General features: G+C 38.4%; 2 protein-coding genes across 7 annotated transcripts in view; one reads left to right on the forward strand and one right to left on the reverse strand.

Annotated features, from left to right (window-relative positions):
- LOC136250892 (E-selectin-like) overlaps positions 1-27,756 on the reverse strand; it is a 148,006-nt gene that overhangs the window by 60,900 nt on the left and 59,350 nt on the right. For both annotated transcript variants that reach the window (XM_066043233.1, XM_066043232.1), the window contains exon 3: positions 12,355-12,861. In XM_066043233.1, coding sequence (XP_065899305.1) covers positions 12,355-12,861 — 507 coding nt within the window. The remainder of the gene's footprint in view (positions 1-12,354; positions 12,862-27,756) is intronic.
- Positions 7,362-9,742, forward strand: LOC136250881 (uncharacterized). 5 transcript variants are annotated; one of them, XM_066043205.1, is made up of 9 exons: positions 7,362-7,687; positions 7,742-7,922; positions 7,971-8,133; positions 8,260-8,430; positions 8,684-8,748; positions 8,809-8,837; positions 8,928-9,020; positions 9,466-9,530; positions 9,590-9,742. In XM_066043205.1, exons 4-9 carry the CDS (start codon positions 8,387-8,389, stop codon positions 9,663-9,665), a joined length of 372 nt encoding a protein of 123 aa, XP_065899277.1. In that variant the 5' UTR covers positions 7,362-7,687; positions 7,742-7,922; positions 7,971-8,133; positions 8,260-8,386; the 3' UTR covers positions 9,666-9,742. The 5 variants fall into 5 exon arrangements, with proteins under 5 accessions (XP_065899277.1, XP_065899275.1, XP_065899280.1 ...); XM_066043203.1 differs by having other exon boundaries at positions 7,362-7,922; XM_066043208.1 differs by having other exon boundaries at positions 7,376-7,922; positions 8,888-9,020.

Below are 27,756 nucleotides of genomic sequence, written 5' to 3' on the forward strand. Positions count from 1 at the left end.
AATCTCTGCGGTATACTTGGGGTCAGCTCAAACAGACCCTAGTGCTGAAAGCAAGGCACTCAGTGCTGAGTCAAATACATCACTGGTCTTTGTAAGTCCAGAGTGGCTGTTTAATGACAAATGCAACTATTTTAAAATTCAGGCACTAACTGGTACCAATAAAATCGAATTAATCGCTATAGATGAAGCACATCTTGTCTATGACTGGCAAGATTTCAGGCAAACCTATAGAAGATGCGAAGAATTGCATGCCTTGTTTCCAAATGTCCCACTTATTGCACTGTCTGCAACTGTTGTTCCTCAGGTTGAAGATGCATTAAAATCCTTAATGCATGATCCTCTGGTTGCAAGAAGTTCTGTTAATCGCAGTAATGTTTACCTGGTTGCAAAGGCATGCAATTTTAAAAGGACAGATGGATCCAAGAAATCTATTTCTCTAGACTCCAGAGACTTCAACAACTTTGCTGATCTTGTAACAGAATTGATTGAGGAACATTGCAGTATTGTATAGACAGATTTTGCGTGCCATGTTGGCCCTATTGTTCTAGCATTAAGAAACCGAAGTGTGCTGAGTATTGGTTACTATGGAAAATTGAAAGAATTAGAAAAGAGGGAATCTTACTGCAAATGGAAGAGTGGAGAAATCCAAGTTATAGTTGCCACACGAGCATTTGGGTTGGGCATCAACAAGAGTAATGTACGTTTTGTCATACGAAATGGTTTTCCCCCTTCTATTAGTGCTTGGGCACAAGAATTTGGGAGGGCAGGTAGGGATGGAGAGCAATCGTATGCATACATTCTATTTAGTGATCATGACATACAGCATGTGGGATTTTGGGCAAGGGATATGGCAAGACAGCATCGTACTAATGATATTGATGATTCTGCACATCAATTTAGTGCTGCTTTGCCATTTTCTTATGCACATCTTGCTGGAACTTGCAGGAGAAAAGTGCTTCTGGAGCTATTTGGAGAGAATAGTGGTGATATGACATGCCCAGAGCAATGCTGTGATGTTTGTGACCAGAAGATAGGTTTGCTAGGGGACAAGAAATTGGAATTGACTTTGTTGGTACAAGCTATTGATGAACTGAAGAATGGAGGTGAAGTTAAAATTACTGAATTGATTAGAGGAGGGAATGTAGCTTGGATGCAAAATGTCACTCGATCAAACCCTTCTGCTTATGGCAAAAGTCCAATTGGGTTGTCAAAAGAATGGTGGAGATCATTCATTCGTCAATGCTCTGCAGCAGGATGCATCCTGCGCTTGGTTAAGCCCGCCACTTTTGGGGCAGCATCAAGTGTTCAAGGAGCTTATGCACAGTTAGAACCTACGTCAAAAGGAAGGAGTGCTGTAAGTGGTAAGCAACCAACTTTGTTTCCGGAGATAAATGAGGTAGGCCAGTCAGTTAGTAAAACAAATGATGCACCAAAGATAGTGACAAAGCGCATTGGGAAAGGGAAGCATTTACTTCCAGTGCTAAAAGGCCTTTTAAGTGCAAATGAAAACTGGATACCTCTGGAAACTAAAGAAATGTATCAGTATCCTGGTTTGCATAAGAGTCTTGCTGGAAATGTTTTGCATTACACTGAAAATGTTGAGGCCTTGCCACACTTCAGTGATCCCCACTTTTTATGGTCAGATATCCAACTAAGTAAAACAAGCACCACTAAAGGAAAGCTAACAATGGAAATTGATTCAAAAGCAGAATATTTGAATTACTGGTTATCACATTGCAATGGTGTGAAGAAATGTCAAGAATGTGACCATGTTTTACCCAAATCGCATTGCAAGAACAACTGTAAGGAACACCCTGAAGCTGGTTTAATCAACACCAAAGGATGCGCAGTAGAATTTATCTATGTTTATCTACAAAATGCAGAAGACAAAAGATGGTGGATTGGAGGATTAATCCGAAGTTCTGAGGTGGCACCAGCACTGAATTTGCATAATCACCCTATAGGGCATAGCTTAAGTCACAAACTACCTGCTATGGTAGTTTCAGATATGGCCAGAACCCTAGAGGACAATCCATACTTGACCACTCGCCAGTTACAATGTGGTCAAGGATTAGGTTATCGACCTGGTTCAGTTGATATTTCTTGCAGTAGTTATGATCGCATTGATCACCACAGGAAGAAAATTTTACGAGACACATGTGTCTTATCAACTGTAGTTGGTGAAATGGAAAAGATTGCTGACAAAGTGGATAGTAAAGATGCTGCTAATGAAGGGTCAAGTGCATTGTCAGAGGCATATAAGAAGCTTGGATGGCCTTACATGAGGGATTATGCTATTTCTTCATCAATCACCTACCAGTTTATAATGAGCCCATTGATGTACAAACTATTGGCAGAAGCTGACTTCCTTGAAACGGACACAACGTATAGTGAAAACACAGAGCTCACTTACCTTTTCAATGCCACTGTATTTGACTATAAAACAATGAAATGGGCAGTTGTGGCCCGTATGAGAGGTAACAAGGAGTCATCTGAATTTTATCGTTTAGCTTTCAAGCTAATGTTTGATACATGTCAACAGGAGCATCCCCATTTTAAGGTGGGTGAAACTCTTAAAGGAATCATAGTTGATTGGAGTGATACCGAATCCAAAGGATTGCGGGAAGTGATTGGTGAAGAAACTGCTGAATTGGTACTGAAAGGCTGTAGTGTTCATTGGACAAGATCTTACCAGCGAGTAGCGGAAAGGGTGAACTGCAGTGTTTCAAAGGGAAACAGAAGAGCAGTGGTTGAGGCTTTCTGCTTAATTGCAAAGAATATAATGATTGTAGCAGAAAAGCAGCATGTACTACAACTGTTTGATGTGTTGCATGATACAGGAAAGCTGTTATCAATTGAACAGCTTCACATACCACTCTCTGAAGAGCAAATTGCAATTGTTTCTGGCTGTGATTGGTCTGGTGCCAAGCATTGGATGGAATGGTGGACAAGAGAAAACCACTTACGGATGTTGAGCAAACCATTTGCGAAGATGGATCCAGGCATATGGAATAAGGCACCAAGAAGCACCAATGGTGTAGAAAGAGCCAATTCCTTAGCTAAGGATGGTGACAGCAGGAAAAAATCTTTGTTTTGTGCAATGCAGTCTTTGTATGAAAAAGATAAGGTTTTTGCTCAGCAGTATATTGCAGCTGACGGTGGATCGAAAATAACCTATCGATCAGAAGCATCTGAGGAACAGCGAATGAAGGCTGCAGTCAAAAGAAAGGCACGGCAATGTGGCAGTAAGGATAGTGCAGCAAGTTTGGGACCACCAGATAATAAACAGCATTTTGACAACAGCCAGCAGCAGAAAGGAACTAAGAAGGGTCAAAGTAAACCAGGTAGAAAGAATGAAAAATTGGTAATTGATAATGGAGGGAGACATGAAGTGGAAGTTCGATATCATGATGGCGTATGATACAGAGGATGGTTGTCAACTGTTAACCTTATCACAGGAAAATGGGTAGTCCGATTTTACGATGATGATGAGACTACAGAAGTTAATTTCCCTGACAAAGATGTGCGACTTGTCAATCAGAAGTAACTTGTGATTTTTGAACAGGACTGTTTACTTTTATCACTTTGTTAATGATTATTTAGTAGTTTGTCACCAAAGCAGTGTGCTAACAATTGTATGCATTGTTAACCAAAAGTTGTTTGCATTATAATTAATTGGTCCTCTTATTATGATTATTAATTGAATTATTGCATCGTACCTTAATTAATTGTGGACATATAGTTAGTTGTATCATGATGCTGGAGTGCATAAACAATTGTTACAAAATAGCATTCACCGACTCCTATTATTGTATGCGTTTCAGCAGATATAAATTTATTGACATAAATCTATTGTTTCAGCTTGATGTGTCGTATACGTTTTCTACACTATTTATACATCTTTGGCAAATTATGTAAAACCAATTATTGTGTGTATTTGTTTTTGTTTTGTTTGTGTACTATATATTTCCCTGTTAAGCAATTAGCTATGTTTCTGACTCCTTTTATTTACAGGCCTGCATATAGCCTTATCACAGGTCCCTAGTAGGATAGCACTAACTATGTAATTTACTGTGTTTATATGGCTTTTCAAAATGACAGGGTGGCACCAAAAGGCATAGCCTGTACAAGGATGCTTTCCTACATGTGAGCAAAAACAAGGTAGCGTAAGCAATCAATTATCAACACTCTTATTTCTGCAAGCACTACCTTTGCATTAAACATTCCTCAGACACAAATTTGGCAAATGTATTCCACTTGATATTGAAGAGGTTTTCTGTACCCAAAGTTTGATGTCAATGGCTCCCTCCCTTGACCAGTAACAGCTGAAAAGGTGAGGAGTCAAAATAATTAGTTACCATCACCATGACTCAATTATCAGAGTTCACATATATTTGTGTTTCAAATACCAGAAGATTATCTGACCACTGGCTAAAATTCTAAAGCCATCAAAAATTTTGATAAAAGTCCCAATGTAATTATGAGTTCCTAACCAGCATCCGTGCAAATTTTCAGCATGTAAACTTGTGTAACACAAGAGTTGTGAATCATTTTGTAAAAATTCACACAGATTGTTTGATAGTTCAACACACAATGGTCATTTAACAGTTTTACAGCAACTAACAGTGAAACCAGTTCCCTACTAATGCTAAATCCTCTTTGCTTTATTCATCATCACATACCAACCAAGACATGATTACGCATAGCTGATGTGCACACATAATTTCTTCAATTGTGTGTGCATCAACAAAGAATGACTGATGTCATAGTTTATGTAATGTAGGAGTTGTACCATCACTGATCCTCCTAGTCAGTGTGTGTCATCCAGTACACTACAGATAATAAACACTACAGTAGTTGATAGCGGAGAGTGTACTTGTGTTGCAATCAATGATTTTGGTAGATACATGGCTTCTGCACAGCTAACAGTCAATGGTAAGTCAGTGCTTGAAGTGTTTTCAAGACAACTATTCAGTACACACTCATTCCATCCACTAAAATTATCTCCAATCTATGGCATGACAGTTGCAATGATCGCATGATCTGCTGCAAAGATTATTCTAATAAAAAAGCACATGCATTGCCATTCTACACACTGTTAATTATCATCCACTGATTTATTTTTATGTAAAATTAGGTAGGCATCACGTGATTAGTAAGGATAGTCATGTGAATTCTTTGTTTTTAACTGTTTGGCATAAAATCTTCCCTTTATAGTGCACTTCCCTGTAAAGTTACTTTCACAATGCATTTTATGCCAATGACAGTGGCGTAAAAGCTTGTCATTAAGTACTTAATGACAAGCTTGGCGTAAAATCTTGTCTTTAGGGTTAAAGAAATGATTGGCATAAAATCTTGTCTTTAGGCGTAAAGACAACCACCCCAAAAACACCTTCGCTGTAAAAAAGGCGCGCCCAAGAAACTACAAGTACCTGGAACCCAATGTAAAAAACAAAAACAAAAATCAGCTTAGCTGAAGTGAAAAGTAACTGGTAACTTAAAGAGCTGATATCTGAAGCGGCCAAGAATACAATTACTAAAGTTTAATCCATGCAAGAACACCTTGGCTATAAAACAGGTGTATACATGAAAGTAACTGGCAACTGAAATGGCTGATATCTGAAGCGGCCAAGAATGAATGGTCATATACAACTAATTCAAAAATTTAACACTGAACCTTTATAATTCAGCTGTGTTCTATATTCACTCTTGCTGCATCGTAAAGTAATTTCTTTTAACTCTAATTGGCTGGTAATTTGGCCGCCTTTTTTAATAGTCAGTATAATAGAGCAAAAAAAGGCGGCCAAATTACCAGCCAATTAGAGTTAAAAGAAATTACTTTACGATGCAGCAAGAGTGAATATAGAACACAGCTGAATTATAAAGGTTCAGTATTAAATTTTTGAATTAGTTGTATATGACCATTCATTCTTGGCCGCTTCAGATATCAGCCATTTCAGTTGCCAGTTACTTTCATGTATACACCTGTTTTATAGCCAAGGTGTTCTTGCATGGATTAAACTTTAGTAATTGTATTCTTGGCCGCTTCAGATATCAGCTCTTTAAGTTACCAGTTACTTTTCACTTCAGCTAAGCTGATTTTTGTTTTTGTTTTTTACATTGGGTTCCAGGTACTTGTAGTTTCTTGGGCGCGCCTTTTTACAGCGAAGGTGTTTTTGGGGTGGATATCACTCATTTTTGTCAGTGATAGACTCTATATTTGGTTTAAAAGGTAATTTTTTTGGAAATGAGCAATTAACATTAATGCAGAATATTATCTTGGAGAGTCAGTAAAATCCATACATAATAATGATTGTTTCATAACACCGTAAATTCGGAAGTATGAATTTACGGTGTAGTATGACTGTTCTATTAGAGTAAATTTATCTTTACTGCCTGCACGTGATGAATATATCTCATATCTGTGCATGTTAAATGCTTCAGACGCCTAATTAAACTTGCAAGTGCCTAATTAGTTCACAGTTGCTACACAGCTATAAATACATTTGTAATTGTTATCATCATAATCATTTAACCATTTTTTAATATTTTGGTCGCAACTTCAGGATTAGAGCAGCAAAGAAAGGAATAGAGGACTCAACCATCAAGACTTGTATATGGGAGATGGAACAGTATTGCGATGGGCAATGCCGGTACTAACCCCTCAAGGGTGTTGCAGTACAGTATAGATGCAAGACCAGAGCCTCGATCGTCACCTTTTGACTGTGGTCACAACTTCAGGATTGGAGCAGCAGAGAAAGGAATGAAGGACTCAATCATCAAGACTCGGGGAGATGGAATAGTATTGCCATGGACAATGCCAGCACTAACCCCTCAAGGATGTCACTGTGCAGTATCGATACAACCACTCCAACCAGTGCATAAGACCAGAGCTCGATCATCACCTTTTGACTGAAATTTTTATACTTGATGAAGCAATTAAAACAAAAAAGTTGTAGTACTTATACTTTCCTGAGGGAACATGTCCCCAGAGTCCCAGACTCCCTTGCCTGTTCAGCAGAATAATAGGATTGAGCCTTACTACCACTTTCACCTTTATTCTTGGCCTGAATGTACATATCAGCAACATAATACAGTAGCTGTAGACAGCAACATAATACAGTAGCTGTAGATAATGCTAGTTAATGCCCCTAGGCAGAGCTATAGGGGTGGGAATTTTTCCCTACTATCATACTATCATAGTAGTTCTTCTCGCAGTTCTTTGCCTGGCCATCATCAACTGCTGTCCATCAACTGCTGTCAAAACATTAGTCTCGTCCCCCAGACCCTTCCTCAAGCATGCTTATCACACAAAAATAACTTAGTTTAGTAGTGTACAAACAGTTATTCATTGACAGCTTATACTACACTTACCGCATTGTTGAACCATGTATACCACCAGAATCCACCAGATTGACAACTAACACGTGATCTATTTAGGGGAAATCTCGTGGAAAGTCCCTAATTACCTTAAGCGGACACTCATGATACGTGGTTTTAAATTGAATGGTTTAAGAATGTAACTGGATGGTGAGGTGTACTTTAATCGGCTCGACTTTACTGAGAAACTCGAGCCCCTCGTGAGAAACTACATCGCTTGAGCAAAGCTTGAAAAAGTAAGAGTCAAGAATACTGAGGGACTCTATGATATATGCCGGTCTTGAATGCTAACGAAACGAGGAGTGAAGTTTGTGCAACGTGTCACATCGCCACACACTGATTCACCGTGTTTGTGCGATAGGGTTTTTGGACCTGTCCACCAGATGTTGAAAGGAAATTCATTCCAACTTGTGAAGTTGTTGGTATACTCATTGTTGGGGTCCATGGGGACATCGATGATCATTTACCAGTCAGCTGTAAGTAATGTCACAACAGAAGAAAAGGAACCATTTCCATACCCCTATGGCATACTGATTTTCCAGGTCAGTTTATGTACACCCAACCACAGAAATGTAGAACTTTGGTTGCAGGTGGAAAATAAACACCTTTTTACTCAGTTACAAGAGATTCATCCAGCTGGGATAAAATGTTGAAGTGAATGTCATTAGTACCTACTTGCGGTTCATCAGGTATTGGACAATTCCAAGTGTCCAGATTATGCGGTTGTCCTCATGTTCAAGTTTACACGTTTAGGCAAGTTCCACAACATCCTATAATCTATTACTATATCAGTGTGGAATAATGCTTATATAATATTTTTCATATTCCAGGCTTTAGGTATGTGTATTGTATTTAACACCTGCTTGTTGGTTTTTGCAGGCCATCTGGTCATACTGGTTTATCCACTAGCAGTTGAATGTGATCATGGTACATATGTAAGTTGAGACCATGCAGGAACAAAGATGAGACCATGCAGGAACAAAGATGAGACCATGCAGGAACAAAGATGAGACCATGCAGGAACAAAGATACAGGTGTCATGAATTTCAGGTCAGTTGACATTCAGAGGAATTGTATTATTGCAATTGTTCTTTTTGTAGTTATCAATTATCAGTGACCAGTTTGTGATAGCGTACTTTTGTTTGACTAATGACCAAATGTTCTGGTTTACATGCTTACCCAACAGTTATGTTACTCACTTAACCTGCATATGGGATATATATTTTTAGTTCATTTTGATTATTCATCCTTTATTGGTACAGCCCGGCATATTGATTTTTTGCACATTCTCTTTTTAATTCAGTGCCTGCTGGATTGTTTTGTCAGATATCGAAACAGATGTCTTTGGTGTTGCGACCGATGTTCCAGGTCAGTTTGCATGTGTGTTTAATTTAAGGTTGACTTCAGTGCCTGCTTATTCTTTTACAGGTCTCGGTATTGAGTGTCATGAATTTCAGGTCAGTTGACGTGCAGAAGAATTGTATTATTGCAATTGTTGTTTTTGCAGTTATCAATTATCACTGTATACTAGTGATGTGAATTTGCAGGTCAATCTACTCAGATGTATCAGGCATAGTGTTGATGGGTTCGAACAAGTATCCAGTGTAGACTGTAGTGGCATCAAGGGTGTTAATTTCCAGGTCAGTTTACATGTTGTGATGTTAGTGATTTTTTCCTAGTACCCAGATATTAAGTGTATTGTATTTAATGCCCACCTGTTATGTTTTTAAATTATGGTATATCAGTGTAGACAGTGCAACAGTAAGCCTTCTGTGTTGTAGTAACTATTTGTTTCATAATATTATGCTGTTGTCCCAGAATGGCACAATTTTTGGGCAACCAGTGTGAAGTCCAGTGGTACAAACACTATATTATGACCAAGTTGTGATAGCGTACTTTTGTTTGACTAATGTCCTAATGTTCTGGTTTGACTAATGTCCTAATGTTCTGGTTTAACATGCTTACCCAACAGTTATGTTATTCATTCACTTAGCCTGGGATATAATTTTTGTTCATTTTGATTATCCATGCTATTATTGACACAGCCCGGCATATTGATTTTTTGTACATTCTCTTTTAATTCAGTGCCTGCTAGATTGTGTCATCAGATATCGAAACAAGTGTTTTTGGTGTTGCGACCGATGTTCCAGGTCAGTTGCATGAGTGTTTAATTTAAGGTTAACTTCAGTGCCTGCTTATTCTTTTACAGGTCTCAGTATTGTCATGCTGACATACAAGAAATCATCACTATTGTTGGAACTATTTTTAGTCAAGTCTTGATGTGATGTTAATTAACGTTGTTACACATTGTTGCATGTTTACCATATGGCAAGAAATTATCATGGCCATCATGAAATTTGAATATTGTGTAAGTTGTGTGGACCAACCCCAACTCATACATGGTCACTGGCAAACCACGAACCACATTCGAGCCACAACACCACCAACCACATTCGAGCAATCCATTACAAAATTTTGTTGCACCATTTGTGTGTGCATAATACTTAATGAAAGCCACAACACAAGCTACATGGTACATACTACATAGAGGTGGTAACCCCTAAAGGCTTGTTACCTTTTGTATTCACCTTACCGGCCTTTGTGGTTAATCTATTAAAAATTACATGTAAATAGAGAATTGAAGAGTATGCTTAAAGCACCTTCACTAGTGATTTTGTTCTTCAAACCATAAGACAACTGGCGATTTATAAACGCTCGCATGGGGTGTGGTACTACATGGAATTTAAAAGATTTCTGCTTAAAACGCCATCCCTAGGCAACTTACGGTTCAGCACGCTGTCACAACTTGTTTATCAGGCATTAGAGTTTGTGTCCACGTCGTGTCTTTAAAAGTTATTGTAGGGATTAGAGATTGATTGAAGAAAATACGCGTATAGGCAAACCAGGATTGGATAATGTCAGTGCTAGATGGACTATACAAACACGACTATGTTGACTGGTATAACGTGACAGTAGTTGTAACATAAGGTAGAGAAATAAAGTGAAATACGCCTATTTTTTATTTTGCGATGGTTACTTTTTTATTTTAGCGAGGTCGCAAGAAAACTATAACGACTCCTAAAGATTTTTTATCACGTAACGCAATACAAATCTATTGAGAGATGTTGCGTAATTTAGGACTAATATTGCAAAACCGGCCCTACACGTAAATAACTCACAGTAGTGGCCGCGCGTCTTTTAATTGGGCGTGCGCTTTGTAGTTTCTTGGCCGCGCGACTCACTACCGTGAGTCTTGATTTTTGTCATTATACGCCAACGTCTGCATAACCGTCTTGTTAAATGAAACTTTATTTGAAGTTTAATAGGCAATTCCATTTTGAAGTTATGATTGTTTATATTATCTCCAAAATTCTTTGAGATTACCTACCCTTGGAGTGTCAAAATTACCCATGGGGAGGCAAATTATCTCAAAATTCATGAGTAATATAAATGATCATAACTTTGGAATAAAATCACCTATTAACTATAAATAAAACTAAGTTGTTTCGTTCAAAACAATCTCTATATTGGTACCATGTTTTAGCAGTTAATTAATGCTTTAGGGAGATAAACACAAAAATGATCAAATTTCTGGGAAAAAATGGCCATAAAGGTCACCAAAGGTCAAATCTGCGATGGAACTATATAAAAAAAATTATGTCATAGGGAGTACTGTTTATGTGGAAAGTTTCATGCTTTTATGAAAAAGTGCACGATTTTTGTATTGTGCTGCTATACTAAAACACGAAGTGGCCATCCTACTTTGTTTTCAGCTATGTTCCACCCATTATACAAAAAGAACAGTACCAGAAGTACCTTTGCAATCAATGCAATCACTACAGAAATTACAGTTGAACACATGCCCCAACTATTGATTTTGGACTGGTAATTTCAATGAGCTCGGCATCTATTCAGGTCCAGGAGTCTATTTCTTAGACTGCACAAGATGCAGAGAGATGGTGGATAAAATGGTGCTGAAATTGCATATTAGTAACAGTTTGAAATCTTCACTTACAACAATAAAACATGATGTCAGGTGAAGCAGTATGTACACTTTGTACAGCATGCAACCCTGGAATTATTAGAGTTATAGCCTACCGTATAGCCTAAATATTTCAAGGGGCAAATATTTTGAGGTTGAGCAATGTTGCAAAAATAAAATTTTTGTGGATTCGCAAACACTCCCAAAATGTATTAGACTATATGGAGGTCAAAATATTTCAAGGCTAAAATTTTCATTGATAACCCCCAAAACTGCAAAATCAGCAAAAATTTCCCCCTCAGAATATTTAGGCTATACGGTACTTTTTAGCACTCTAGCTTTTAAGCCTGTTTTGCTTACTTTTCTGCTATGTTCTGCCCATTATACACCTGAGTCTCTGGGCAGCCCTGATAGTATGAGAAGCACCTCTGCAATCAATCTAGTTGCATTACAAAAAGAAGCATGACACATCACCACGAATTAACACCTATGCGGCAGTGGAGAAAGACACAGGATGCAAAGGAGGACAAAGGTGATAAGTCCACAATGCATGCATGCATTGTCCTACATGCTATAGTTGGTGAAATTAGGCATGTCTCAGGTTAAAGTGACATTAAACAACAGTGAAGAAATCAAGCCTGTAGCCTTAAGAAAAGTAGAGTTATGTTTGGCTGAAGGCATTAGTCAGTTAGTTAGATTAAAATTTCAATCCAATAAATTCTTTAAAATTTCATAGGAATTTGTTTAAAGGGTTTAGGGTCACTCTGAAGACATTTATGGGTTTCATTATGCCTATCCAATACTTCCAAGCTATTGTGTTGAAAAATAAGGCTGGCTGGGTGATGTTTATTTGGGCAAGAAAGCCCAAATCTCTATGATCCCTTCTATACCGTACCACTGTATGATATTAAGCAATGTAATATAAATACATCATGCCCTGATTTTCAATGGTACACATAATTAACAAAGCTACAGTGGTAGTTTCACATTACCAACTGTAAACTGGATCAGTGGCTGTCGTCCAATATATGTGTTAACAGCACTACTGAGGTCAAGTGATGTAGGAGATCCATTAAAGAAATACAACTCATATCCATCTATCATCTCAGTTGATGTCCTCACTTGATAGTTAGAATTAGATTGATGATAAAATCCTACAACATCTCCTGACTGGACAATTATTCTGGTATTACCAGTGAGGGAAATATCTACTACTCTACGTCCTTCCCCTTCAATCAAAACTAAATGTACTTGACTTTCTTGTACTTGAACTTCACCAATTTTAGAATAAGTCATTGAAGCTGATGATGATGGTCTCCACACTTGTATGTAAGGGTAAGTGTCTGTACGTCCATCAGCCCGCAATATTCTAACCCTGATGTTAGTTATTCTTCCATTACAAGTAAAGTTAAGACGAGGAGCAATTGCTACTCCTTCATCATTATATTCATTATCACCACGTTGCAGGACATTAACAGTATCAGTACAATTCTGTCCACCTAATATGAAATATGACAATAAGGTTTGTATACCACATTAATATTTACTGAAACAGTAATACACTTTTGTAGCTTTAGCCACCAATGTGCTTGATAACACAAAGGTGGGTCTGGGTCCAAAAAGTTAGACAAATGTCACCAAAGTACCCAACATATAATCAGCCACATAGGCACTGGGTGTTGAGTAGCTGAATGATTCATTTAGAGTAGCCACTTTAAAAAGTAACTGCCATTGTTAGCTCTGCTATCAGCAAATTATATGACCCAGTCCTAGTAATAATGATTTACACAAAAACAGCGAAAAAAGATGTGGCCTTTAAAAGCCTGGGTGACAAAAGTTATGAAGTCAAAGGTAGCAGCCAACAAATGGCTGCAATGATGTAAATTTAATCAAAATTTATTAATATCATTGCAGATATCTGTTGGCTGCCACATTTATTTAATATATTAACATCATTGCAGTCATTTATTTGCCGCCACCTTTGATTCACAACTTTTCTTCACCCAGACTTTTTAAGGCCGCACCTTTTTTTACAGCCTGGCTGTTTTTGTGTGGGTATCACTTCTTTTTGTAATTACAAGCAGCCTATGGAAGGCCTTGATAATTCCTTTTAACCTTTTCCCTTTACTACAGGAATCATTGAATACTGCATGGCTATATGAAATAAGATGAATTTTGAAGCATGTATACCCCAATGATAACTGGGGGCAGATTTGACTCAAATTAGGAATAGGAGGTGCCCTACCTAGAGGAAGCTTCCACAGCAGAAATGGTTACGTTCAAGTACTACGGAGCTTGAAAACTTTTTTTATTTATTCTTTCATTATTCCTGGGGTTATCAACACCCCTTGCCACTACCTCTAGCACTAAAGATATTAAAAGAGCTAGACAAACACTAAGATCAAGTTTCAATCAATGAGCTGAAGCCACCTGACCCTCAGCTAACGCAAGGTCAAGTGCTCCTAGTAAAAGTGGACAGCCCTGATGTGATCTAGCTCCTCTCAAACACATAACAGTGTAGCATAACAAAGAATAATTAATCCCGCAATGCAGCCATGACATCACATAACTATATGACAACTCCTTCTGAAGAGAGAAAAGGAATGCAAGTCTTCTGTAAAATACAGCAGCAGCATGACCCATTCTTCCCCTAAAGTTGAAAATACAATTGGGATAAAAGAGCCCATCTCAATTTCCCTAATATGTTGTTCATACTTCCGTTGTTTCTCCATTCAAAACGTCAATAAGTAAGGACACTTAGGTACCACAATATGAAGGTGCATTATAAAAATTAAACACTTTGACATCAAAAAAATGTCTTCTGATGTATACCTCCCCAGAAATCCTGAAGCAGAAACGTCTACACAAGTTCCAACCTCATTATTAGCTGTTGCCTCGAAGGGTCTCACCTGTAAGAGGCTACAACAGATACATGAAAATGGTGTTTTCTGGTTCTGTAAAACGAGTATGTTGCCCACCCACACTAGCTGTACTTGGCCGCATGTCACACTTGATATAGGCTATTTTCATAATTTTTGTAGTACTCTAATAGAACACACATTTTTCTGAGCACTTCAACAGAACACACATAGAATTTCCACTGATAGATCTACGAGTTATCATTCTAGTGTACTAAACCAGAACTTTCATTTATTAGGCAGAAATTAAGAAAGATGAGCAACTGATGGCATGGCAGAGTAGTAAAGGGCTTGGGTATATAGGTGTGGAGGTCCCTGCATGGTTCAAACCTTCAAGAAAATTTTCCAACATTTTTTGTGCACCTTTTTTTACTTCTCAGTGACTGTTCTATTAAAGTATCTTGATCAAACTTTTTCACATGCTTGGTTTTGCTTTATACCTCCTTAGTTAATACTTTCAGTACTTTCAAACCACAAAAGGTTTGCACTATGACAGTACTTTGTGCACAGAGTGATTTTTTCAAGTTATTCCGTTAAGTGGATTACCCTGTAGCATGACAACAAATCGCTTTTGTGATTTACATAATTCTGTTATTCTTATTCCGATCTGTGTGAAAATTGGGTTGTAAATGTGCTGCATTATGCTCTTATTGCTCTCCAAATTTGAAGTAAATTTACTTGAAGCATGCACAAGTTATTGCAATTTTTATAAAGCAAGCAAAAAGAAAATTTACGTAAGAAGATTAAGAAGAAAAATATGAGGAAAATTTGAATGCACATATCTAAGTGATGGCTGGGAAGATTCAGCTCAACTTTGGAATAGGAGGTGCCCTACCCTGAGGGAGTTTCTGCAGCAAAACTGGTTAATTTCTCTTCAGGCACTATTGAGCTGAAAGCAGCACTTTCTTGGTTCCTGTAAAATACACAGTTTTCTGTTGTGCATCCGTGTCTGGATAATTATATTAGGGGGCAAAAAATTGTAAATTTAAACAAGTAGAGTAGGGATTAAAGTTGTGATTCTGAAAAAAAAACTGCATAAGCAAGAAGTAATAGGGATGGTGATTCATGATCACAATACTGCTTAATACATTAATACAAGCCAAACAGCTTGATTTGTGTACATTGAATTTAAGATTTCCTTTTTGACTGTTTAAATAAAAAGCTGAAATAGGAATCTTAAATTCAATGTACACAAATCAAGCTGCTTGGCTTGTATTGATGTATTAAGCAGTATTGTGATTGTTAGGAACACACATGTTTAATGATTCTAATAATTGACACACACAGTGATTCAGGGGTGCACATATGTATATATACACATGACAGTATATCCCTAACATCTCCCTCCTTTACAATAACAAATAAAAAGTAATGTGCTACATCATCCATCCCCCTTTACAACTCCACACAAAAAAAACACTACAACAACAACTACAAATCAAACAAAATCATTGAATACTCAAAAATATTACCATAAAGTTCAGTTACAGTATATAAAGGTTCCTAAATAGGCTACGTGGGCTATTAATGTTTTATGTAGTCCCTAAGGCGGCTTGGTGGTTTTGAAACTCGGCCAGCTCTTGAGACCGCATGGTCAGAGACTAGATGCATGCTCGAGTTGTATCATGTCAGGTTCATTGGCTTGTTGGGTTTCCATCATAGTTTCAGTTGTGATTGGTATTGTCAATGCATCTTCAGCACCCTTTTCCGCTGTGTTCATATTATCCAATGGTATTTCTTTGGTTAGGCATAGATGCTTTCGGTTTCTTCTGTAAGTTTTCCCATTGGCAGCTCTGACTATATAAGATCTAGTACTGACTTTCTTTATTACTGTGGCTTTCTTCCACTGATCCATGTGCTTAACTGGCTGCATGCAGACAGTTCGTCCTACTGTGAGAGTTGGGAGTTCCTTTGCTGTTCTATCATACTGTATTTTTGCTTGTTGTCTTCGGTGTTGTATTTCATCTACCACTCCGCTTGCTACTATTAGCTTCAAGAGTTTGCTAGCTGTTGGTAGTTGTGTGTGCGTTCTCCGTGAGTGCAACTTTTGGACTGGGCTATAGTGTCCTGCTACTGTTGGTGTGTTACGCCATGACAGTATTTTTATGTCCCTGTTATCCTTGGTCACTTTCTTCAGCATACCTTTGGCAATTTTAACCACTGATTCTGCTTTGCCATTGTTTTGGCTAAGATATGGAGAACTGGTGACATGATTAAATCCCCACTGTTTAGCAAAGTCTTCATACAGCTTGGCTCTGAACTGTGGCCCATTGTCAGTAATCACCTTTTCTGGTATGCCATAACGCGCAAAATGACCTTTGGTGCACTATACAATAGTTTCACTTGATGTGTCACTTACTGCATCCCATTACCAAAAGTCACTGTAGTAGTCAATAGTGATGAGATAGGACTTCCCCGCAAACGTGAAAAGATCTTGTGCAACAATAGACCATGGGGTAGTTGGAACTTCTGATGACAACAAAAGCTCCTTTTGCTGTTTTGCTGTGTACTCGTTACAAATGGAACATTGGCTGGCTAGATGCCGGATTTCATTTGCCATACCAGGCCAGAATATGACATACCTTGCTTGTCTAACACAGGCTTCTGGGCCTTGGTGACTCGAGTGAAACCTTTGCAGCATGAGGGCACGCATGCATTTTGGGATTAACACTCTAGTGCCTTTGAAGAGAATGCTAGTATCCACTACAAGTTCATCTCTGTAAGGCCAGAACGTTCTAATGGATAGTGGTACATTCTGCTTGAGTTCTGGCCATTCTTGGTGAATGAGTCCGGCAAGCTTACTGAGGGTCTCATCCTTAAGTGTTGCTTCTCTGAGACTTGTTAGCCCATTCTCACTGAGGTGCACATGCTTGGCTGGATCTATTTCTTCAATTTCTTTATACAGTTTGGCTTCTTGATTTAGTTGAAAAATTTGGTAATCGGTTTTACGTGTTGGTGACTGTACCTGTAAGTATGCACGAATCAGCATGTCTGCAATTAGGGCTGGGACGAATATTGAAATTCGAAGCTTCGGTGTTAGCTTTCAAGTTACAAGTATTCTTGTATTTATGCACATCCTTCTTAAGTTTTACCTTTCTAAACCTATTAAATAAGTTTGTAAGCATTTGGAAAGTGCAAAGCAGCAGTACTGAATGACGCTATCAATCGATTGCAAATGGGCGTGTCCGCTATACTGCAATCATGCATAGGTAAACACCAAGAAATGGCCACTTTCCATGCACATTATCTATCACTTTATAAGGTGTTTTAAGGCTGAAACTATGGTAGCAAGCTGAACTGCGATGGTTTAAAAGTGGGCGTGGCACACGAAGATCGATCGCGAAGAGATGAACATTGAGGAATAAGCAGCTGTAATAAAGATAACTTGTAATTCTTTCGTAGACTATGAGTGCACTACGAAGCTTCGAAGGATACTTTTATAATTCGAAGTCTACTTAACCTTCGAACCCACGAAGCATTTGAAGCTTCGTCCCAGCCCTATCTGCAATGTACATTTGCTTCCCAGGACAATACTGCACTTTTAGTGTGTATTTCTGTAATCGCAAGAGCATTCACTGTAATCGCTTTGGTGCATTATATATAGGTTTGTTAAAAATGTGCACTAATGGTCTGTGATCAGAATGTACCACCGTTTGCTCCCAACCATGAATATATTGATTGAAATGCTCACATGTGAATACAATGGCAAGACACTCTTTTTCTATTTGTGCATAATTTTGTTCTGTTTTTGTTAAAGAGCGCGAGATGAAAGCAACAGGCTGATTCTGTTGAAGAAGCATTGCACCCAGGCCTTTTTCAGAAGCATCACATTGTATTGTGGCCTCCTCCTTTACGTCATAAAATCTGAGGACTGGTACTTTTGTGATCATAGCCTTAAGGGACTGGAATGCTTCTTCCTGTTGGCTTTACCAAGTGAATATGGCTGACTGTTCTGTTAGTACTCTCAGTGGAGCTGCTATTTCTGCTAGTTGCGGTAGAAAGCGAGACAAATACTGCAAGCAACCTAAAAAGAGTTCCACTGCCTTCTTGCTGTCTGGTCTAGGCATATCACTGATGGCCTTGACCTTGGTTGGGTCTGGGCTTAGACCATGTTTAGTTAAGCGGTGTCCCATATATGAGACTTCTGAAAGGCAGAGTTTAAGCTTTATCTTGTTGAGCTTCAGATTCTGTTCACGTGCACGCTGAAGTAGGTGTTCCAAGTTTGCATCATGATCACGTTGACCCCCTTATCGTCAGTATCTCCACACCCAAAAACCAATATATCGTCCGCAATGACCTCTACTCCATGAAGGCCTTGTAGGACCGTGTGCATTCTCCTTTGGAATTCTTCAGGAGCAGAAGATATACCAAATGGCATGCGCAAATAGCGATAGCGGCCAAATGAAGTCCAAAAGGTGGTCAAGTTTTACAAATAATTCATAATAGTGCATGCTGAATGCACACATGTACGTACATATACAGCCGGTGTTCTATGAAATGCAGTGGTAGACAGGGACACTGCTCGGGTACAACAAATCCATAGCAGTCAAGCTGTGCAAAGGGTGCATGTAGTGGCACTACAACTGTAGTTAGCTATAACTAAAAGTATTGGTCTACATGTAGCTGAAATTTTAATTATTGCAGCAATTTCTTGGTGATTTACTTCACAGTTTGGCTATTCTGTCTGCAGCTTGGCTATTTTGGCATGGATCCCATCATTTACTACTTTACATGTGCTCTATTCAAGGCAGAAAGTGAAGCTGATGTTGAAAACAGAGCTTAGACAATGTACTTATATCTAAAACCATTTAGTTATTGCTCAGCATAAAAGTAATAGTGAACGTGTTCATTCCGGTCACTTCTGCAGGCCTGCCTTATTAAGGAGGTGGTTGCATTAAACATGTTAAAGCCACTGTGGACACAAATAACACAATTAGGAGACTGTTACAATGGTCAGTTTAAATCAGGTGACCTTACTATACAGTGATCCAGATGGACAGGTTTCACTGTATAGTAGAATATTAGAAGTATTGTGCAATCACAAATGCAGTAAAAATGCCAGTAAAGTAAACAGGCATAACATGATCAAAGGAATCAAATGAAACTTGGTGTATGACTTTGACTCATGATGCACTGTCTTTGTGCCAATTTTGAAGAAATTTGAAAAGAGTGGGTTAACATTTTAATTTCTTTGATAATTTAGCATGGAATGACCAAAATACTACAATTTCCTAAGTTAATATCCCAATTTGCCCAATGCTGATGGAGGTCCAGCAGGTGGTTTTGAGTAGTCCATAGTATGGAGAAATATTTTGCGGCATAAAATAAACTATAGACCATATTGCAAGGTTCAGCCAAAAGGTTCAGCCAAAAAAGCCACTTATTCTACCGGACTATTAGGAAAGTGCCCGGAATGCAGTTTGTGACGCGAGTTGAAGAACTCTAAAACATTCAGAAACAAATTTCAGTGAGTAGCATTTATGTTTAACGCTTAATTTAATGCATCTTAATGAGTTTTAGTCCCATGCGTTGCTTCAAATGGCATTTTTTAAAACTGCTGTACTTTTGCTTTTATGGCTTCGTGAGTGAATGGCATCTCAAAGCCATGACTCTAGCTCTATATCTCACAATCGCCTTAGAAACCAAAGATTTTAATACCACACAGACTTGGGTAAGAATGGTTTTATAATACACCATACGTTTTTAGTGCTGATATCTACTTCTTGTGGGCTGTAGGTGCGCAAAATAAGAAGAAGATGGAGATTTGGGGCAATTTTGGAAACTTTTAAAAACTCCCAAAATCACTTCCCCTGTGTTTTATACTCCAGATCAGTCTTTACAACACCAGAGAAAGGTCTGGAAGATTTTTGAAACACACCCAAAGCCCGGAAGGCTGCTTTGGCATGCGTTCTATTAGAGAGGTTTGAAAATTTTTGCCCCGATTCCTATTATGAACCACTATCATGGTTCATGATAACCAAGTATTAAAAATAATACAAATTATGTCATAAATAATTAATTTACAGATGGCCCTGGCATCACCAAAAGTCTTGCTACGCCTCAGGCACCAGTCAAACACAGCAAGATACTCTAATCAATAGAGCAGGTTATATTCAGCTTTTTGTTTATTGCCACACGGCAAAAGTGAAGGGTTTTGCTGGTGATCTAACAATCATTTCCAGCAATGTTGACTTGCACCAATAGATTTCTAGTGTAGATCTGTGTTGAATTTCAGGCAGCTAAGTACAGTACGGGGGCGTAGGAAGATATTTACATCATGGGTGCCCAGTGGTAAAGCTGAAGACCAAAAAAAAAGGTCGCAACTGCTTTATTAGAGTCATTGACTGCTCTATTAGAGTATCTCAATCTTTTCAGTAATATGTAGTACAGTGTGCTGACACCCATTAGTTACACAACTGGAAATATTTATGGGTGCCCAAGCACCCATGGCACCCATGCTCCCTACGCCCCTGCAGTATGTGTCCTTCATTTTAATGGTCATTGTATTGGGTGTATACTCCACACAGTTTTCAATGACTGATGGAAACACTTAGCATCTGTAATGTCAACTGGACTATAATTCTAGGCAAAATTATTATTAGCACCTGTCTTGAAGGCTTCAAATTACTACCTGGCTTTCAGCCATAATACTTTCAAACATTTAGGTATTTGGCTAGTAAATAAGGTGACTGACTGGTTCAATAACAATACTGAAGTATTGGTATCCCAATGCAGTACTATCTTTAACATGAAGGAGGCTAACAGGAACTGCTTGCTGACAGAGTAAGTACACATACCTTACATAAGCATGCATATTCAACAACAGTTATCCAAACCCCAACAATTTTGAGAATAGTGGGATAAATGAATTATTTGTATAATACAGTAGGGCTGTGCAATCATATCGATTATGCAATTAATTCACTGTAGCACTAATCATGATATGCAATAATCTCAAAATACTAAAATAATTGATCAATCAAAAAATAATATATTCTCTTTAATAACCTATTGTCAAGTAGAGGTGTACCAATATGGGATTTTTTGCTTTTGCAGATATCCGATATTGATGCAGTCAAGATTAGCCGATACCGATTTAACCAATCCAATATATGTGAAACTTTTTGTGTGTAACAATTTTAATAAAATATTTAATATAACAATACAATGATAATGAAACTGTGTAATTAAAACAGGTACACTCACACTGTTAGTAGCAAATAGACAAAGTACACCTCACACTGTATAATTACTTTCTGAATTACTTTCTGAAAAATTCCCACACTGGTGATCTCCACACAGATCTAAGTCTTGGCTTAGGGGCAACAGGCTTTGAAAGTGGAAAAGCCACAGCTGCGGTAGTACTGTCAGTGGTTGTCAAGTTACTTCTGTGCCAGAAGTCACTGTAACAGTTTCATCAGAAGAGGAAACAGATGGTCGAGGTGGTAGTAGCTGTATCCAAAGATGACGGACAATGGTTCTAGTGTTAGACTAAAAGGACAGCCTCACAAAGACAAAGACATCTCCATTCACAAAAAAATGTGGCAATGGCATTAATAAGAATAACTATCAGTGCACATGCACATATATCGGTATGTCATCAATCAATCGTACCGATTACCGATATTAATTAAATAGCCATATCAGTAGCCAATATATCGGCTGAGCCAATATTGTAGTAATCATGATTATGAAATTAATTGTATATTCTGAGCTGAATGCCTTCATTTAGAAAGGTTTAACAGTCACTTGCTGTGACATAACGCTTCCTTTCCTGGGATTACATATGATACAGGTTGGTTCTACATATGGTGATAGCAATTGCTTAAAAGTTGAAAAATTATTATTAATATGGCTCTTGAGTCCAAAAAGTTCTTTTGCATTTTAGACAAGATGGTGTTGAAGGTTCTTAATGAAATCAGTTGACTACCTGGGCTATACCATAGACAAGCATCCTTCCGGTACAAAAGTTGATGTTATCTACCCTTAAATTATCTCTAAACTTAGAGCATACCTTAGTTTGTTTACACATTTTGGGAAGTTTCTCTCAAATCCTTCAACTGTCCTAGCCCCCGCATCAACTGCTTTGCAAAGATGTTAAGTAGTTTTGGGATGTACTACAACAACATTCTTTATTAAATCTAAGGATATGTTGACATCATCAATCATTATGACCCCTCCAAGCCTTTAATACTTTCTTATAGAACTTTACGTGGGCGAGATCAAAGGAAAAAGTGTACTTTAAATTTCATAAAGTACACTCTCAGCCGGCCAACTGCTTCATCGACCACAAAGAGTGCTTTATTGCACCGCAAAGAGTGCTTTATTGAACGAATAAAGCATTCTTTGCGGTGCAATACAGCACTCTTTGTGGGCAATGAAGCACAGTTGCTCACATGCCTTAGTGTAGGCTAATAGCCTACGGGGCTCGCGCCAGTACAACTAATCACCCAAGCCGGTGAAGGCTGATAGCCTCGCCGTGCTGAGTGATCAATCACCTCAGCCAATACGAGTTCTACTACTGGATTGCTTTTATAGACACACCTAAATGCTTCGATGATGGGTGGGAGAAGGTAACGTTGCTGTTACGTTTGTTAATGTAAACGGACAAGTCCTGGAGATATCACGGAAATACTTCACCATGTGATTCACAATAGAATCGATTGTGGGTTGCGAACAAAACCTGCCAAAAGACGCAATGAACGTCTATCATGCCAAACTATGGTAAACTACGCGTGAGTTACTTTGTTAAACTGGTTTGTGTGTGTTCAGGCTGCTAATAGTTCATGCAATGCATGTTAATTACGAGTTCTAGTGTATGGTGAAGCTACACGAGCAGAAAGTTCCATAAATCATTTAAAGCATAGCCGCGAGTGCTATATGAAAAATAAAGTACAAGGCGCGCGGCCGAGATGCTAATAAAGCACGAGGTTTTTGCCTCGTGCTTTATTAGCATCTTGGCAATGCGCCTTGTACTTTATTTTTCATATAGCACTCGCGGCTATGTTTTAACATATACATATAATACCCCACAGTATGGCATCAGGGCTGTGCTATTTCAAGTTTTGCAATGGAGATGAGAAACTAGTGGCCTATGCTTCTAAAACACTTAACACTGCACAACAAAACTATAGCGAGTTAGAAAAAGAGGCTTTAGCCTTGATTTTTGGAGTGAAAAAGTTTAACACATATTTGTTAGTACACAGGTTTACCTTAACACTGGTTATAAGCCACTAGAAACCTTTTCAATGAAAACAAACTAATACCGATTATGGCATTGGGCCATATACAACAGTGGGCACTTACACTGGCTTCATTTGAATCATTATAAGGGACTAGCTAACAGCAACACACATACCTTGAGTCGTCTTCCAATACTTGCGCCTGATACTGCCTAACCTGTGCCTGCAGAATTAATACTACTAATGGAGCACAAACTGGATCCCTCACAGCATCGCAAATCAAGAGTTTGACACACTAAGATCCAGTGTTATCAAGAGTTCATATATACATACTCCAGTGTTGGCCAACATCAGTTAATTTGTCATTTAACTCCTACTCATGAGTTATCTGTATGTAATGGCTGTGTACTAAAACCGCCATCATTCCCAAAGCTGGTCGTCAATGTATTTGGAAGAGCTACACGACTGCCATCAAGGAATGTTACATATGAAGGAGAGATCAAGAATGGTGGTCAAATGGCCTAGCATAGATGAGGACATAAAAGCTCGTTGTGTTGTGTGTCAAGCCTCCAGGAATTTTCCCCCAATGATACCCTTGTACCTTTGGTCATTTCCAGAGAGACTCGGAGTTGAACTAAATGAAGGTCAATTATGGAAGCGACATGTAGATCAATTACTGAAAAACTGTTTGCAACATCTTGACTCAGGTGACATGGAAAATGAAGATAAGAAATTATTGACATTGACTTAACTGAAGTTCATGTGCATGCACCTTGTGTACTGATTACTTTTACAAGTATAAGGAAAAATTATGAATTTAAAGTTCACTTGGGGATTGGGTATGACTGAATTAGTGATTAAATGTCCACTAGTATATCTGCAGGTGTAGGTGACCTACCTTGTTTCCTACTTTTTCTTCTATGATCCCTAAACAAACTTAAAATTCATATTTTTTCCTTATACTAGCAACATTAGCCACAACCACCATATGGCGGTTTCGATATATAAACGCCCATAGCATCACATTCTAAGTGTTCTGTAACTTCAGTCAAGCATTTTAGTAGCTCCTGCGCTTATCCTGTAGCGGCCACGCCCTTACATAAACGGGAACAGGGATAGCCAGTCTCTCACACACTATCGCACAGTTAAATGATGCAATCACGTACTTTCAGAGTGTCGATAACAAGCATTGTAGATGATTCTTCAAAATGATAAAGGTACTACTAATGAAGAGAAACAATAAGGAGAAGGATTATAAAGGTTGGAGTGGCGTGTTGCTACATTTTTACACCTCGTAACAGTGACCTCGTGTCTGTATGCGCATGCGCAATTGCACAAATGCCAGAAAACCAGACTTGGTGATCATTGCTTCAACTGTAAACAGGTTAGCGATGTTTACTGTGTTATTATAAACAGTCCTAGCCTGTAAAGTAGTGATATTTCAAGTTTGGTTTCACTTAGGCCGATTTTTGCACTTTAAAGTTACATAATGGCTTTGTGGTTGCTCTTGTGTAAACAGCAACTCAATAATCGAATTCCTTGTTCTATAGTGAATAATTTGATATATAGTTTTATAGGATTATATGGTATGGTGAATGCGAGTTATAGCATTTTAGCAGTAGATTGGAGGCCTCTACAAATTTGGCAGTGAGGGGATTAATTAATTACATTATTATAACTGGTGAACCCGTGCATACCGCATGCATCAAAAGAAAAAATGGTGCCTGAGTTAATCAATGTTTCATCTGAATGTGTGCCCCAACTATCATTACTTACTAACTTGAAAATGGCCATCACGCCTAACTTTCAGCTATGTTTAGCCCATTACTCAGCGTTACAAACAAAAAAATGTAGGAGGAGAGATTCTGCAATCAATCCAGTCACCACAGAAATACAGACAATTTGCGCAATGAAGGTTAATGTAATTAACTGGAGTTAATGGAGGAAGATCATGGATAATATGTGGTGGGCTTATATTAGAAAATCCAGCACATGCACAGGACAATCATACCTTTCTGGCCAGTGAAGCATGTGTGTGATAGTACTCCTAGAATGCCTGGTACTGTATCCGTTTTTGCCTTGACGGAGGAAGGAGATGTTGACGTTGGCTTCACTCCAGCCCAACAAGAGTGGATTCGGCGTCTTGTTGACAGCCAACAGGATACAAATTCCCAGGAAACATCTTCATCAGCAGAGTTAAACCTCCTCCACTACAACTACCACTTCCTCCTCACCTCAAACCTTCAACGGCTGGTAACCTGGGTAATCCCCTGCTTTGCATGTTGACATACGAATTCCTTCTGGTGGCTCACCATAAACACCCAGTGTTATATGTTGTTTACATGTAGTTAGGTCACAGTTCGTGGACTTGTATTTGTTATATGGCGGGCCGCCATTTGTCTACAGCCATAATGGTGTATGTGTATACTATGTACCTCATGTCGTACTCCAATTAATGCCTTAATTCATAACCAATGCTTGTGTATATTACAAAAATGAAACATCTGAACAATGATCATGACCAAATTGTTGGGTTGTACTCCTTTAACTTTGTCTACCCACCTACTGTTACAATTGCTAGCATGTTAACAGTAACAAGTTACCAAAAGGCCCGGATATCGATTACAGTAGGTCTGCCAGTGCGTGCTTGCCCACATTTCGTGCTGTCACTAAGTAGCTTCACACTCTGTTACATGTATCTCATTCTCAATATTAAATACTTTGCTTTGTTTACACTAAAATGTTTTTGTGGTTTTAGCATAGGCCCCACATGAAAACGATTGCATTTTAGGCGTGTTTACACGTAAACCATCTATGCAGGTCACGTGACAACATTGTGGCATGTGCACTGGAAAATGGCAAAAAGAAAGAAGATGGATACAGCTGATACTGACGAAAAGGAAGAAGATGGATACAGCTGATACTACCTATAAATGGACTGATGACAAAGCAGAACTAGTTACTCATGATTACAAAGTTGCTAAAGTGTCAGAAGATATTGACTGGGAGTCAATACAAAGTAAATATGGAGCTATTTTAGAGCGAATGTTAGTAGAATACCCAGCAACGTAAAAGGCAGCCAAAGAATTGCAAAAAGATTACCCACATACAAAGAGCAAAATTACAAAACAAATTTTAATCACCAAGTTAAAAGCTATAAGGATCAAATTTAGGCAAGCTTCGATTCAGGTAGGAGAAGTGGACATGGGAGAGTTGTATTGTTATATTTTGACTTATATTATGTGAGCATATTTGGGGTGGTTCTCCAGCAATGGAACATATGCCTTTTGGAGTTAAAAGTCAAGATATAACTACATATGTTAACCATGAGGCTGGTAGTACCAGTGACATGGTCTCTGTTCAAAGCAGTACAAGTGATACAGCATCTGCCCCAGCCTTAAGCCTTGATGATGAGAATACTGTAGCTACAAAAGGGATAGATGCTGTAATCAAGAGGATTCTGGTGTGAAGCAAAGGAGAGACTTGCTAGGCATTCAACTGAGCAGCTACAAACAGGAAAAGTTGAAAGGAAAATTACCAGTGGACACTCAGTTACTTACCTGTGCCAAAGAAGATATATCAATTACGAAAAAGCTGGTGGATCAAATGGACCAAATGGACAAACTTCATAATGAGCACATGCAGAAGTTATCCAACAACATGGAAAAATTGACCAGTTTAATTACTACTGGATTTTCTCTGTTACAAGGTTTACTATATCCTCCACCTGTACAGCCAATGTATCAGCAGACAGGGTATTCTTTTAATCCAAGTCAACAAGGCAGAATGCCATATGGTCCTGGTCATATTTCTGACTACCATAATGATCGCTCACAAGTAGCTGCAATGAGGAGTCCCTATTCCGAGTTGTCTGATCATCCAGAACAGTACCGTGGATCTGACCAGCATCATTCTATGACTGTATGTACACATATGTGATTTATATGTGTATGCAGTGTGATTTGAGACACCCATGTAATATTTTCAAGTGTTGGTTGTTATTAAAAAACATTTACATCAACCGTACAGTGTGTAACAGTAAATTGATAGTAAGTAGTAAAAAACTAATTGTGGGTCAGAATATTAGGTTTATCATACAGCGTATAACAAAGTGGTAGTAAGTATCTAATTATGGGTCAAAATACTTGTTAAGAATGCATCTGACTTTTTTCCCTTCAGCCTTATTGGAAGAGGCAATCCTAATACTTGAAGAAACGGGTGGTTGAAAGTATCGATCATATGAAATAGCATTTTGTACCATGTCCTCATTCACTGAACCTGTTGACTTCACAGA

The sequence above is a fragment of the Dysidea avara genome, chromosome 3 (assembly GCF_963678975.1).
Source record: "Dysidea avara chromosome 3, odDysAvar1.4, whole genome shotgun sequence".
Taxonomy (NCBI): domain Eukaryota; kingdom Metazoa; phylum Porifera; class Demospongiae; order Dictyoceratida; family Dysideidae; genus Dysidea; species Dysidea avara.